At 44.1% G+C, this 15,111-nt stretch overlaps 1 protein-coding gene across 2 annotated transcripts; it reads right to left on the bottom strand.

The window, feature by feature from the left end:
* Positions 1 to 2,746: 2,746 nt before the first annotated feature.
* ADIPOQ (adiponectin, C1Q and collagen domain containing) lies at positions 2,747 to 14,788 on the bottom strand. 2 transcript variants are annotated; one of them, XM_040481051.1, is made up of 3 exons: positions 14,674 to 14,788; positions 5,465 to 5,686; positions 2,747 to 4,593 (listed from the first exon to the last, which is right to left on the bottom strand). In XM_040481051.1, exons 1-3 carry the CDS (start codon positions 14,753 to 14,755, stop codon positions 4,073 to 4,075), a joined length of 825 nt encoding a protein of 274 aa, XP_040336985.1. In that variant the 5' UTR covers positions 14,756 to 14,788; the 3' UTR covers positions 2,747 to 4,072. The 2 variants fall into 2 exon arrangements, with proteins under 2 accessions (XP_040336985.1, XP_040336984.1); XM_040481050.1 differs by having other exon boundaries at positions 5,465 to 5,713; positions 14,674 to 14,786.
* Positions 14,789 to 15,111: the final 323 nt, after the last annotated feature.

Below are 15,111 nucleotides of genomic sequence, written 5' to 3'. Positions count from 1 at the left end.
AATACCACCAACACATAGACAAAAATCCAATAAATAAATTAAGATGAAATACTATGAAATATTCAACCAATCCAAAAGAAGTCAGGAAAGAGAATAAAATGGGAGGCAAAACGAAAACAAAATGGTAGCCTTAAATCCAACCATAACAACTCTTGTATTCAATATGAATTGTCTAAAACACCAATTAAAAGAGAAGGTTTTCAGATGGGATAAAAAAACAAGACCCAGTCACAAGCAGTCTCTAAGAAAATACATCTTAAGTACACTAATACAATTGACCCTTGAACAACATGGGTTTTATTTTTACTATTTTAAAGTTTATTTATTTATTTTGAGAGAGTGTGTGTCAGGGGGTGTGGGGGAGGGAAGGTCAGAGAGAGAAGGAGAGAGAGAGAATCCCAAGCAGGCTCTGCACTGCCAGGGCAGAGCCCAACGCAGGACTTGAACCTGTGAACCTTGAGATCATGACGTGAGCCAAAAACAAAAGTTGGACGCTTAACCGACTGAGCCACCCAGGCACCCCAGAACAACATGGGTTTTAGTTGCATGGGTCCACTAACACACAGATTCCTTTTCAATAAATACACATACAATAATATAAATGTATTTTCTCTTCCTTATAATTTTCTTAATAACATGTTCTTTTTTCTAGCTCACTTTATTGTAAGAATACAGCATATCATACCTATAATATACAGAACACATGTTAGTCGACTATTTACGTTGTCATTAAGGCTTCTGGTCAATAGTAGACAAGTTTTTGGAGGGTCAAGTTTACACACAGATTTTTTTACTGTGTGGAGGGTTGGTACCCTTAAACCCCACACTGTTCAAGAGTCAACCGCATAGATTTAAAGCAACATGATGGAAGAAGATATACCATGCAAACAACAATCAAAAGAAAGCTAGAGTGCCTATATAAATTCCAGACAAAATAGACCTCAGAATAGGGAAAATCACCGGAGATAAATAAAGGCATTATATAATGATAAAAAGTAAACTCACCGAGAAGACATAATATTAAAAGAGTATGTACTTAATAGGAGAACTCCAAAATACATAAAGCAAAAGCTGGCAGAACTGAAGAGAAATAAACAAACCCATAAGTATTATTTGAAGATATGATGGGGCCATGAAGATAACACAGGACCACTAATCCTAAAATATTGGCCACAACTTCTCTCAGGAGGTATTGGGCAGATTGGCTCTCTCTGTTTCCACAAAGAACTAACCCTGCTCCAGGGAGCTTACGGTGAGTGTGGCACTATGTCCAGTGCTGTGAAGAAGCCACCTTACCCAGATGTGGGACTGTGAGCATGGCCAGACATTAGCTACTTGTTGAAATTTTAGGGAAAACCGATAGTAATTTTCCAGCAATATCTCCCTGAGAAACCTAAGAAAATTCAAACATGCCACTGAGAGTATATTGTGGGCAGGTGTTTTTGCAATTCATCATCCACTCTCCCACTTCTGGTAACCGTCTCCTGTTTTGCTTTAGAGAAAATACCCTTTCTTCAGCTTGAGCCATAATCAACTTACGTCAATAAATATAGTCCATCGTCCTGAGCGAAATAATTGGTCAGAGATGGGCATACAATGTAGCCAGAGCCAATGGCGTGCAAAGACATAGTTGCTGGGGCTTATGGAAAAGAGAACTTCCACTCTCCTCCTTGGGAACCACCAGAAAAGAGGATATCCCTTTAGCCAGATGGTGGGATGGGAGGGTGCCAGAGCTGGCACGCTACCAGTCAGTCTTTTGGGTTTTTTTTAAGTCTCTCTCTCTCTCTCTCTCTCTCTCTCTCTTTTGAGAGTGAGAGACAGAGCATGTGCAAGCAGGGGAAGGGCAGAGGGAGAGGGAGAGAGAGAATCCCAAGCAGGCTCTACACTCAGCACAGAGACCAAAGCGGGGCTCAACCCCATGACCCTGGGATCATGACCTGAGCCAAAATCAAGAGTCAGACGCTCATCCTACTGAGCCACCCAGGCAACCCTACCAGTCAGTCTTTTGATATCCTGAGGAAAAGTCTAGCAGTATACTGTGTAGAGCCTGGGTGTTAAGCCTACACTGCTGAAGGCAGAGTAGAAGAACAGATAGAAAAAGGTCTTTGATTTCACTTGAGCCTCTGGTTTAAGCCTTGCCTCATGACAGAGCAGCTGCTCTGGTATTTTCCATCGTGCAAGGGAATCTTTTTTTTTGTTTTCCTCTCAAGTTACAGTTGGGTTTTCTGTCATTCATAACATGGCGTCCTCACACACAGTTTACTCCTTCCTCTCTAAACCCCATGTCTTTCGTGGGACTAAAGTGCTTCTACTTTTAATGCTGAAGAGTACCTTTACTTGTAGAAAATGATGGTATGCAAACATTTTAAAAGACAGGGCTTTGTATGTAGAAATAATAGTGGCTTAATGATTAGCAATACACATGCAAAAGGGAATCATTCAGAATTTAAAACTGTAAGCAACACAAACCCTTTCCCCTTTCTGTTTATAAAGAATGCTGCTATTGACTCTACTTTTGCTAAAAACGCTGAAAAGCTTTATTCAAACTATTGTCTCCTGGGAAGATATTTACCACTATCAATCACCTGCTTTCTTTTTTTGGAATATTTTTGACAATTAAACTTGTGTATATTTAGATGTATAATGTGATGATTTGTTATAGATAAAAATTGTGAAATGATCACCACAATCAAGTTAATTACCATGCCCATCACCTCAGATAGTTCTTTTTTGTTCTTTTTTTTTCCTTCTTTTCTTCTTTAACACTTAAAGAACAAGAATAGATTCAGAAGGTCCAGGCCTTGCCAGACCCTGTTAGTGCTGAAGGAAAGAATGGTTTCCAAATTCCTTTGTGTGTTTTGCATTGTGGACGGAAGCTACTTCCTTGAGGGAAAATTCTTTAAGTATTCTGGAAAGCACAGTCATCCCAAACCTCAGTAGAAAAGAGTCAAACTCTCCAGTGGAACAAGGATTAGGTGCTTAAATTCAGGGAGTTCCTAAAATGAAAATGTTTCATAGATCAGGTTTAGTTATATGGAGAGACTGAACTGGAGATAATTCTGCATAGGGATGAGATTCCAAAGGTTGGTCTTCATGAGGCATTTATCAAGGACCTGCAAAGGGACTCGGTGGTGAGGGAAGCTCAGTTCTTTCCCATCAGTAGTCCCTGGCCTGGAGGAAGGATGTCTTTCACATTCAGGACTCTCATCTAGCATAACATATAGCGGGGCATAGGGGCACAATGTGTGCGGAAGGTTTGCAGGAAAGAGCGAGCCCATCAGAGAAGTTTCCTGACTAGGTGTCTCTGAGGAACAGGGAGGATTTCAGCCTGTGGAGATCGAAGTCGCTTTCTGAGCTAGAGAGAAGAGCATGAGGAAAGAGACAGAGAAGCCAAAGTACAGTCATTCAGGGGCCATTAATAGTCCAGTTGGGATGGGACATAGCCATAGAATCACCTTCTCTGACGCAGCTCTACCGGGGAAAGGCGTAACTCACCATGAAGGCCAACTCGGAGGCCCTCAGATGAGCTGGGTGATTGACTCCCTACCAACACTCCCAAGAGGCCGTGTACTCCTAAACAAGGGCAGGGTCTAGAGGAGAAGGTCTCTAGACCTGGGTTTGATTTCTAACTCTGCCACTTAATACCTGTGTCACCTTAGGCAGTCACTCTCAGGCTCAGAACCCAAGTGCAAAAAGAGGAGAATAATACGTTTCCTGTGTACCTCGCAGGATTGGCATGAATATGAGGAAAAACAATAGACACAGAATAACACTATGAAATACTTTATGGTAGTCAGGTATCTTGCCATGTGTGCAAAGCACCCCAGGAAATGTTATTAACCTTTCATTGCTACTACATAGCAGATCCTTGAGGCCAGGGACCATGTCTTCTTCAGGAACATAGTATATAATTTTTTTAAAGGACTTGATGAATGAATGAGTAAATGAATGAATAATGTTCAGAGCCCTCCAACCAGGTAGTAAAATTAATCTCCTAACTACACTGAGAACCTGTAGACTGTTCTTTCACTTTTGGTTGTCTGGCCCAGTGGAGGTTCTAAGTTAGTTGTGATCAAACGGTGTCATAGTAGAGAAGGAAGCCTGTAAAGGTGGAGTCATTGACGTTATCTGCATAGAGCCCATTAGAGTCCCCATCCCCATACACCTGGAGCCAGACTTCATCGCCCATCTCCAGATGGAGGAGCACAGAGCCAGAGGCCTGGTCCACATTCTTCTCCTGGTACTGGTCGTAGGTGAAGAGCATCGCCTTGTCTCTCTTGTAGAGACTGACCTTGACGTCCTTCAAGTAGACTGTGATGTGGTAGGAGAAGTAGTATAGCCCGGGAATGTTGCAGTGGAATTTTCCAGTGGTAACATCATAGTGGTTTTGCTGATTGTAGAAGATTTTGGTAAAGCGAATGGGAACATTGGGGACTGTGACCCGACTCTCCAATCCCACACTGAACGCTGAGCGGTATACGTAGGCACTTTCTCCAGGTTCTCCTTTCCTGCCTGGGATTCCTGGAAAACCTCGGGGACCTTCAACCCCAGTTACTCCAGTTTCACCAGTGTCACCCTTAGGACCAACAAGACCTAGAGAACGAGAAGACTTCAGTGACCACAGAAACAGAACTCCTCCCTAGGTTAGTTCTAACCTAAAACACCATCCTTATCTCCCTTACCCACAACTTGCCCGACTTGCAGAGCAGGGAAACGATGGGGGCTCCCAAAGAGGTGAGTTATACCTTCTCCTTCTACATCTCCCGTTAATTCATCTCCAACCTCATTCCCTGTAAGTCTCCATCATAGACCCTCCACCCTGCCAGCCCTTCACATGTTGGCTCAACCAACCATACTTCTATCCCCTCTGTCTGGAATGCCCTCTCTCTATTCTGTCTACCCATCCTTTAAGGCCTGGCTCCAGTCCCACCTCCTTCTTAAAGCCTTCATTGTTAATAATCCGGATCTGCATTGAGAGCATTTTGTCTCGGTTCCGTACTTCCGGCATTAGTCCACATTCAACTTGGCATATTTGGAATAGGCTTTCTCGTAGTAATCCTTAACAGCTTTGTGCATTAGACTTATGTCCTTAATCAGACCAAGAGTTCCGCAGGAGCAGGACCGTGAGCTGTAAGAGTGTGCATTATGTGTGAATGCCCCTGGGTGGAATGGGAAGTTAGCGGAAATGAAGGGTAACGTGAATGTGAACAGATTGGGCATAGTGACGGATGAGGTGGGGATGGGAAAAGGTACAGAGAACGTGATGTGGCTAGAGCAGAGTTGAGCGTACTAGTTTTACAGGTACCACTTATTCTCAGAGGCGAACCCAAATCCATTTTGGGTTGCTTGTGGGTCACAGAAAACAAATTCACTTCCTCCCTGTGTCTAGGCCTTAGTCAATAGCTAATGCCTCTTCCACCCCACAGAAGTCTATGACAATGGAAGCCGAAAGCCTTGTTCTTACCTGGATCTCCTTTCTCACCCTTTTCACCCGAGGTGCCATCTCTACCATCCCGGCCTGGGATCCCATTGTGGCCGGGATGCCCCGGGATGCCTGCCATCCAACCTGTGCAGGCCCCTTTTGGCAGGGGAACCACAACTCCAGGCCCTTCTGTCTCGGAGTCCTGGCCGCGAATTGGCAGGACCAGTAGCAATAGAACAGCTCGTAGCAACAGCATCCTGAGCCCTGGAACCCAGATTCGCACCGTCAGCCCTGTGAGCAGACCCCACACAGCACACCCCGTCAGGACCTATGCAGGACCAGGGCCATCTCAGCAGCACCCACTTCTGAGACCTGCTCTCTGAACACTCACCTCTTATGGAAGACTGTTCTAACAATTTCCACCCACCTTGATCTCTTTTTGCCCTGAAATTTGTAATACTTAGCATTATTCTTTGTGTATGGTCTCCTTTCCTCAACAGATCGTGAGTTCAGTGAGGGCAGGACAACACTTTTCCAATTACCTCATGTCTGGGCACAGGACCAGCCTCCTTAGATCGAATTCCAAGAGTCCATTTGTCAAGAATCTATCCCTTGAGTTTTCCAAGGATGATGGCTCAGATCCTCTCCTTCAACTCTAACCAATCTCTCTCTCTCTCTGCCTCCTTTTATCTTCTCTACTTCCCTCTCCTTCATTTTTATGTCTGTTCTTCCTTCTTTCTCTTTCATTCTTTCTTCCTCTCCCCATTTCCTAGATCACATGATAGATCATTTGGGTTATTGCACACACACACACACGCATACATACACATGAGTGCACACACGTATACACACACTCGCACAAGGCACACACACACAGCTTTTCCCTGAGTCAGACAACCAGAGACACACTGTCCCATGAGGATATGCACTGACTCTGCCTGGGTCACACTTAGCAGCACTTCTTTACCTCCCTGATCCCTATGCAGCTTTCAGGACACCGTAGGGATGTCTTCTTTTTCAGGAAATCCTCCCTCCCCAATCTGGGTTGTTTGTTCCTCCTTTGCACACCCCCAGTGCCCTCACTTACCTCTAACATTGCATTTCCTGCACTACGCTGTAATTGCTGATTTGCTCATTCATTTCTCCCATTAAACCACAGGCACCAGGGATGAAGACTGACATACTACCAGCACAGAGTAGGGACTAAAGAAATACTTTCTGAGGAAGAAAAGAAAGGGCAAGAGAGCCAGAGAGAGGAGGGAAGGAGGTAGGAAGAGGGAAAGAAGGATGGAGAGGGGAGTGGATTTTAAATGTGTCTTCTGGGAGCCCTAGCAAAAAGTTCAAGTGGTACAGGTGGCCGGGGACACCTTCCCAGAACCGCTCTTTCATATCCCCCTCCTAGAAGATGATACTCGTCTCCTCCCAGTTTCTGCGTCTGATATCAGGGTGATCTTAGTCCCCTGCCTCTGATAGCCAGCTTCTTGGTCTTCTCAACCTTCTCTCACCAAGGAGTCGAGAGAAAGCACCACAGAAAGGAAAAAGGACCCTGGATCACAGTCATTACTAAAACCCTCTGTGGAGTGTGAAAGGTGCCTAATCCCAAGAACATGCTTCTAAGTTAAACACAGCCTGTGTGTATTTTTCTACTCTGAACACTCACTATTTTTCATCAATATGCTTATCTCTCAAGGGTTATGCAAAGTCTCCAGAATTGGGTTTGGTTTCAGGAAACAGTTCCTCCATGAGGGATGCAAGAAAGACCCTGATTGGCAATTTTACCCCCAAAGATGTGCATGGCGTCTAGAATCCCATTTCTATGTCCCATCACCTGGGGTCTATAGTGCCCTCTCAGTGTGATACAACCAACCCATCATTCATTCATATATATTCATTTTTCATAGAGAGAGAGAGAGATATGGATGTAGGTGTAGATATAGACACACACATGTATTCACTAAAACTAATAACATAAACATCTTGGAAACCACAGAAAACAAAAGAATCCCCAGTCCCAAGACTTTCTCTGTTTATTTTTAAACATAATGAAAAAGGTACTTTGCGCAGAAATTCATTCCCAATTTTTGCCTTGTTATTTTCTAGTTCACATAATCATCATTTTTTTTTTAATTTTTTTTCAACGTTTTTTATTTATTTTTGGGACAGAGAGAGACAGAGCATGAACGGGGGAGGGGCAGAGAGAGAGGGAGACACAGAATCGGAAACAGGCTCCAGGCTCCGAGCCATCAGCCCAGAGCCTGACGCGGGGCTTGAACTCACGGACCGCGAGATCGTGACCTGGCTGAAGTCGGACGCTTAACCGACTGCGCCACCCAGGCGCTCCCACATAATCATCATTTTAACGGTGTATGTGCTCCTTCCTCAAGTGGATATAGCCAACTATACGGAACCATTTCTATTGTGTTCAACTTTTAGCTTACTTCCATTTTAAAGTATTATTTTAAAATCCCTAACTAATATCCTTGGTCATGGAGCTTATCCGCATCTCATATTCTGTCATGACATATTCTCAGAAGTAATATTAGCGGACCAAAAGGTATGAACATTTTTAAGGCTCTTGATGCATATTTCCAAATTGCAGTTTGTTATACTGTTACTAGGTCGTGTGTTAGTGTGTGTATAAGAGAGCCTATTAACTACTCTCACCAGCAAAATTTTTAAAAACCTATTTTTGTTGTTGTTAGTTTAGGGAACAAAAGAAATGATACCTGGCTACTTTGATCATTAGTGAGTTGTACATTTTATCAAAGTCCTGTTTTCTAACTTAATTTCCTATCCCAATTTAATTTCCTCATTCATTATACAATCTGTTAGTGGTTTTTGTCACTTAATTTACTAGGGACACAATGTGCTTTTTAAAAATTTTTTTTAATGTTTATTTATTTTTGAGAGAGAGAGAGAGAGAGACAGAGAGAGACAGAGAGTGAGCAGGAGAGGGGCAGACAGAGAGGGAGACACAGAATCCGAAGCAGGCTCCAGGCTCCGAGCTGTCAGCGCAGAGCCCGACGCGGGGCTCGAACTCACAAACCACGAGACCATGACCTGAGTCAAAGCCAGACACACAACCGACTGAGTCACCCAGGCGCCCCATGTGCTTTTGAATCAATTTGTGTGAGCTCTTCACGCCAACACTTTATCATATATGCCATGACTATTTTCTTAAGTGATTATTCTGTAGATTATTCTTCTGTTTATCCTGATTTTTAAGTGGCAGAAGTCTTAGCTTTTAGAGTCAACTCTGCTGATATTTTTCTTTGCCTCTAAGTTTTAAACAGTTCTCAGCCATTCTATGTTTTGGTAAATATTCTATTTTTTTATCCTCTGATGTTCGATATATTTTAAATTTCACTCTTTAATTCATCTTCGATATTTTGTTTTGGTGTAAGCTGTGATCTAAAATACTCAAATGATTTCTCCCTATTTGAAGACTAGCTGTTTAAAGACACTTTCAGTTCATCTTTTCCCTCTCTACTGAGCTGATAGATCATTTAGCAAAGAACAAATATGATCTTATAAATAACGTGAGAATTGAGAATGAGGTAGACTGATAGAAGGGGGGGTAGAAACTGAAGAAACATGGCAGCTGAGACAGAAAGGACTGGATAGACTCTGTCCCCTCTGCAGTGGTGGTGAATCTCTAGCCAGGGCTCACTCTTTCCATCTGCATGTACCGTTGTCGCCCTCTACTGATTTCAAGGGCTCAGGAGGGCGTAGTCCATAGCTCCTGGAAATAAAATGAGACACAGCATGGGCTTGGCTTGCCCCACAATAAGAAGAAAGAGGTGAGTGAGATTAGAAGCCAAGGAGGAGAGGCCGGCCAAGCCCCTTTTGTGTTTAGGAAGAATGCTTGTTCTGAGGCTTTGAAGACTTCATATGCGTTTGAAATTTCTATTTGTCACCTTCATTCTTTCTCCTTCTGGGCTTAGCATTACAAGTCCCAAGAAGACCTCTGAGAGGTTCTGTGATTGCTTTCTCCAGAAATGAGGAGGGCAGAATCTATGAGGCTGTGTCCTTTTCCACAGGGAGATGGGAAGAGAGAATCCAGAATGCAAGAACTGGTGGGGGCAGCTATGGAAAGACCCAAAGATAAAAGGAGATTGGGGGCTGTCTCCAAACTGTTGGGGGGAGTGTGATGTAAGAAGGTCTCTGGGTTCTCTGGTTCCTCCTCCTCTTTGAAAAATCAAGATTCTATTCTCCCAGCCTTAGGGAGAATAGAATTCTTTCAGCCCTCAACACTTTGGCATTATGGACAGATTTTTCCACTAACAGGGACAACCAGTCTGGGTTCCATGACAGTGGCATGGGGTGGAGGAGGTACTGAAAAAAGGGGCGGGGTGGGGCACCTGGGTGGCTCAGTTGGTTGGGCCTCCGACTTCAATTCAGGTCATGATCTCGCGGTTTGTGAGTTCAAGCCCCGCGTCGGGCTCTGTGCTGACAGCTCAGAGCCTGGAGCCTGCTTTGGATTCTGCGTCTCTTCCTCTCTCTGCCACTCCCATGCTCATGATCTGTCCCTCAATAATAAATAAACATTAAAAAAAATTTAAAAAGGGGGGTTGGGGTGAAGATGGGTACACAATTCTAGGAATTTTCTCATTCTAAGAACAGATTCTGGTTGCAGAAGAAAGTTGTCTTCTAACCTAGTTCTGAGTGGAAAAAGCGGCAATTGATAACAATTGAAGGCCAGTGCAGAAGTGTCTTTTTAAAAAATGTATTCCAAAATTATCTGTGTTTTTTGCTTAGATATGGCAATTGTTACCCTTTGATTTTGAGAGATTTCTATTTCTACAGCGGAGAACACTATTAAACGAAACTGTAATCTAAGACTCAATGGTGCCTGCAGAGACAACTCTTATATGGATCATGAAGCTAACTTCCAAGCTACACTTATAATTCTGTTTCTGTAGAACTCCATTTGTAAAGTTCTTGCCTAAAATGTCTCATGTAATCTTCACAACCATTTTGAGAGATGGTGTGAAAGAGAAGGACATCACATGCTCTATGATCTTGGTGCTCGGGTGGGAATAATTTGTTCTTACCTATAATGTGTTTCAGTCATGTATTTGTTGGAGGATTAAGAGGCGTAATCCATGTAATGTACTTAGAACAGGGCATGGCACATGTCAGTGTTTAATAAATGTTAGCTATAGTCATAGCTATAAATATATAAATATAAATAGTACCCATTTTAGAGATGAGGGAAGCGGATTCAGGAAAGTTAAGTGACTCATCCAAGAGCCTAGAGCTCTTAAACGAGGAGGAGCTGGAAATCAAAATCTGGTCTTCCAAAGCCCAAAAATAGAGTCTTAGGCATAGTTCATAGGAGGAAAAAAAATGCACCAGGATTACACATCTGCCTTTTCATATTCCACTCCATGGGATGGGGGACATAAGAAAAAATAGAATGAAAAGCCCTCCAGGTTATGATGCAAGTGCCCTGGCTTCTCGTCTAGGCTCCACTGTTAACTCACTGGGTGACTTACTTATCTCCACCCCACCCCCAAATCTCATGTTCTTTGCCTCCAAATTATTAATGATATTATTAATGATTATTAATGATATTAATCCTTACGCAACCTATTTCACAATCTTATTGTGAGAACCAGTTGATTAAAAGTCTGAAGCATTTTATAAACTTCCACACATATAAGTCAAGAGAAGGGAAACTAACAAATGTTTATGGACCACCTGTATTGGACCACTGTACATCCACCTGCCCTTTAATCTTATTCCAGCCCTACTACTCCAGGAAGTAGGACTCAGTTGCCACATGACAAATCCCAGGACCAGAGAGGATTAATAACTTCTGCCCATGCATACAAGGAAGAGTGTGGAGGTGCACTTTAAAATCCAAAGGCCGAGTTCTTTCTACTGCACTGGCTCTCATGGTACACCGTGTATAGGCATGGATCCATTCATTCTTAGAATTGTATGAAACCATAAGAGACTCTTAAAAACTGAGAATAGGGGCGCCTGGGTGGCGCAGTCGGTTAAGCGTCCGACTTCAGCCAGGTCACGATCTCACGGTCCGTGAGTTCGAGCCCCGCGTCGGGCTCTGGGCTGATGGCTCAGAGACTGGAGCCTGTTTCTGATTCTGTGTCTCTCTCTCTCTCTGCCCCTCCCCCATTCATGCTCTGTCTCTCTCTGTTCCAAAAATAAATAAACGTTGAAAAAAAATTAAAAAAAAAACTGAGAATAAACTGAGGGTTGATGGGGGGAGGGAGGGAGGGGAAGGTGGGTGATGGACATTGAGGAGGGGACCTGTTGGGATGAGCACTGGGTGTTGTATGGAAACCAATTTGACAATAAATTTAATATCAAAAAAAATAATAATAATAAAATTAAATTTAAAAAAAAAGAATTATATGAGGGATGGCCATGATGTTCTCTGGATCCTAAAGGGCCATATTATGATCTCTCATTTTCAGTGCTAAAATTTATAAGAAATTCCAGGACACCTGGGTGACTCAGTCAGTTAAGCGTCTGATTTCAACTCAGGTTATGATATCACGATCTGTGAGTTCGAGCCTTGCATCGAGCTCTGTGCTGACAGCTCAGAGTCTGGAGCCTGCTTCAGATTCTGTGTCTCGCTCTCTCTCTCTGCCTCTCCCCCACTCACACTCTGTCTCTCTCACTCTTAAAGGTGAATACATGTTTAAAAAAATTGTTTAATATATAAGAAATTCCACTTTGACCTGCTGGAATTTCAGTAACAACAGCAGAATCCTACGAAATACAGGACAGAGTCTCCTTTAGGGCTGGCAGGAAACACAGCAGTATGGCGGGGGGGGGCCGGGGGGGGCAAGGTCAGCAAATCTGTGCCAACCCTTGCAGCAGGAAAGGGCATTAAAGCACAGATCACTCAGTCCCTGAGAGCCAAATGAACCCCAGAAATCATCTCACCCCTGCCCTGCTTCTACAAACAGGAGGTTAAGGAGAAGGCACTTATTAGATCCTCGTAGAGGCCAGCTCCCACACTAGCAGCTTCCACACATTATTTTATTTATTACTTATTTTAATTTTTACAAGAACTCCATGAAGTAAGGAAAATAATCCCAACTTTAGAGATGGGGAAATTGAGACATTAAGGACATGACCCCTGAGAGATTCCTGTTCTGACTTCCAAACTGGTAAGCTTCCCATCACATTACACTGCCTCTAAAAAGCCTCTCAGACTCAGCTTCAGAACCTACTGAACGCGATCAGGTAAGAGGAGGGACGTGAGAACACTTTGAAATTGGTCAAGGATACTTTGGAGTAGAAATTACATAAGGCACTTTCAAACTTGATTTCTTGTAACCTTCCCCACGGCCCTGCTCTTGATTCTACTATAGAGAAGAATCTGAGACTTGAAGAGACCAAGATGTTGGCTTAAGATCACGCAATTCTTAGTATACAGGGCGGGGCAGCTGGGGAGGAAAAAAAATCATACAACTCTTGTGGGTTATATGCATTCGCCATTTTTAAAGGTTAAAGTGGTAGAATATTGGGAGTACCATTTCACATGGTACAACCTAATGATGAATGACAGAATCAGGAATCAACTCAGTTTGGTCTAGCTCCCAGGAGGATTACCTGAAAGCTTTCTTTCTTTTTTCTTTTTTTTTTTTTTTCTTTTATTTGAGAGTATGAGAAGGAGAGAGAGAGAATCTTATCCTTTTAAAATTTTTTTTATTTATTTCTAAGAGATAGAAAGAAGGGGAGGGTCAGAGAGGGGGACAGAGAATCTGAAGCGAGTTCTGTGCTGACAGGAGACAGCTCAATGAGGAGCCTGAATTCACAAACGATGAGACCATGACCTGAGCCAAAGTCAGATGCTTAGCTGACTGAGCCACCAAGGCATCCCTTACCTGAAAGCTTTCACTCAACCCTAGGAGAGCTGTCAGCATTCCTATGCCCAACACACACACACACACACACACACACACACGCATATATTCTCAAGAACTAGTAAAGCCGAACATCCCTCCAATGCATTTTTAGAATCAGTCGCTCTCCACATGAAAAAAAAATCCTGACTGAAAATTTCTGCTCTCCAAAGCTTCTACCTTCTGACTTCAGCCAAGTCGGGCCACTAATCTCTTGGCTTGACAAGGAGTAGGTGGAAAGTCTGTCCCTGCGGCCACCTTAGAAAGGACAAGAAGCAAGTCCTGTGTCTCTCTCTACAGCTCCTCAAGAGTTAAGGGAGGAAGGCAACAAGGACTGCCAATTGAGCTGCAGGGCTCCATTTCTATTTCCCTGCTTCAAGAGCGAAGCTGACACCTTCATGCTCCTTTGGGCATGTTTCTACCAGCATAAAGGGCTCCCCTGCTCCACTACCTTGTCTGGAGGAGCTGGCCTTACCCCTAATGGAGGGAGTCACCAGGAGTAAGGTGGCTGCACTCCCTGTGAGGACTGGTCTGAAAACCAGAACCTCTCCAGACCAGGGATCCACATCCACTGACACAGAGGGATGGCCCGATCTCTAAAATCCTTCCTGCCCTGACGTCTGCCTCCCGCACTGAAAACAACCAGATGCCTCAGGCACAGCACTTGCTGGGGCGAGCAGGATTGGGCGTGGCAAAGGCCAGGCAGACCCGTTGGTTTCGGCCAGAAAATGTCTTCTAAAAACAAGATTTTCCTACGTTTTCAGTATATGCCAAGCTTGCATTACTCCATTTGAATGTCTCAATCGTCCTGTGAGAAATCCCCACATGCCCATATTTACAGATTCCCTCAAATCCAGACAATGATTATGTCTCACTCATCTTTGCAAGTCTACCCAATGTCTGGCCTATAGAACTTTCTCAATCAATATTTGCTGAGAAGAGTCAAGTAGCAGAGCTGGGTTCCAGCCTCAAGCTGAGGTCAGAGCTCAGGCTATCCCCGAGCTGCCTACTTTCCTTGCCTACCTGGTCAAGCTGAGGAGTGCCTTATTTCCTTCTCTTCTTATTTAATTGAACTCTATCACTGGACCATCCCTCCTTCCTCACGGATCCCAACCTTTTCTCTGGGTAGGCATCGTGCCACAGAGTGAATTGGGCAAAATTCAAGATTTTCACCAGAGGAACAGCTCCTTTACTCTTGGAGCTGTGGGAGAATCAAGAAAGAAGCCCAAGGTCTGTCTGCCTCCGCCAGTGCTGCCCTCACCAGAGTTTTGCCTGTACAAGAGAGCCTCGGCATACCCCAGCCAGAGGCTCCATTGCAAGGCAGCCATCCCCACCCCCGGCCTGGAACTGTGATCAACTTGATCTTACCCTCAGGTGTAGAATCAGACCCACAGACTGCAGTCAGGATGGAAGTGAGGAGATGGTCCAGCCTCGGCAGCCTGGTACTCATGGGGGCAGGCAGTCCCCACCCCACAGTTGTCTCTTCCCATTGGCTAACCCTGTGAGGGCCAGAGGCCAGTGGGAGGGCACCTTGCCCCTGGCAGCTGCCTCAGGTCTCCACTCTGGGGAACCTGCTGCAACCCCCCTTGGGCTTGGGAAGCCAAGTGGGAAGCCACAGTCACAACATTCACATTCTCAGGTCTTGGCTCCTTTTTTTTTTTTTTTTTTTTTTTTGGCTTCCTACAATAGCAGTAGAAGATGGGACAAGGGTCAAGACCAGAGAAAGGAAAGCAAGCTACAAGCTATCTCTCCATCTGTGGGAGAAACTTCCTCCTGTAAAATGAATTGCCCGGTGGTCCAGGGGAC

The sequence above is a fragment of the Herpailurus yagouaroundi genome, unplaced genomic scaffold (assembly GCF_014898765.1).
Source record: "Herpailurus yagouaroundi ecotype Mexico unplaced genomic scaffold, PumYag 159, whole genome shotgun sequence".
Classification (NCBI taxonomy): Eukaryota; Metazoa; Chordata; class Mammalia; order Carnivora; family Felidae; genus Herpailurus; species Herpailurus yagouaroundi.
This window is presented reverse-complemented; position numbering and strand designations above follow the sequence as displayed.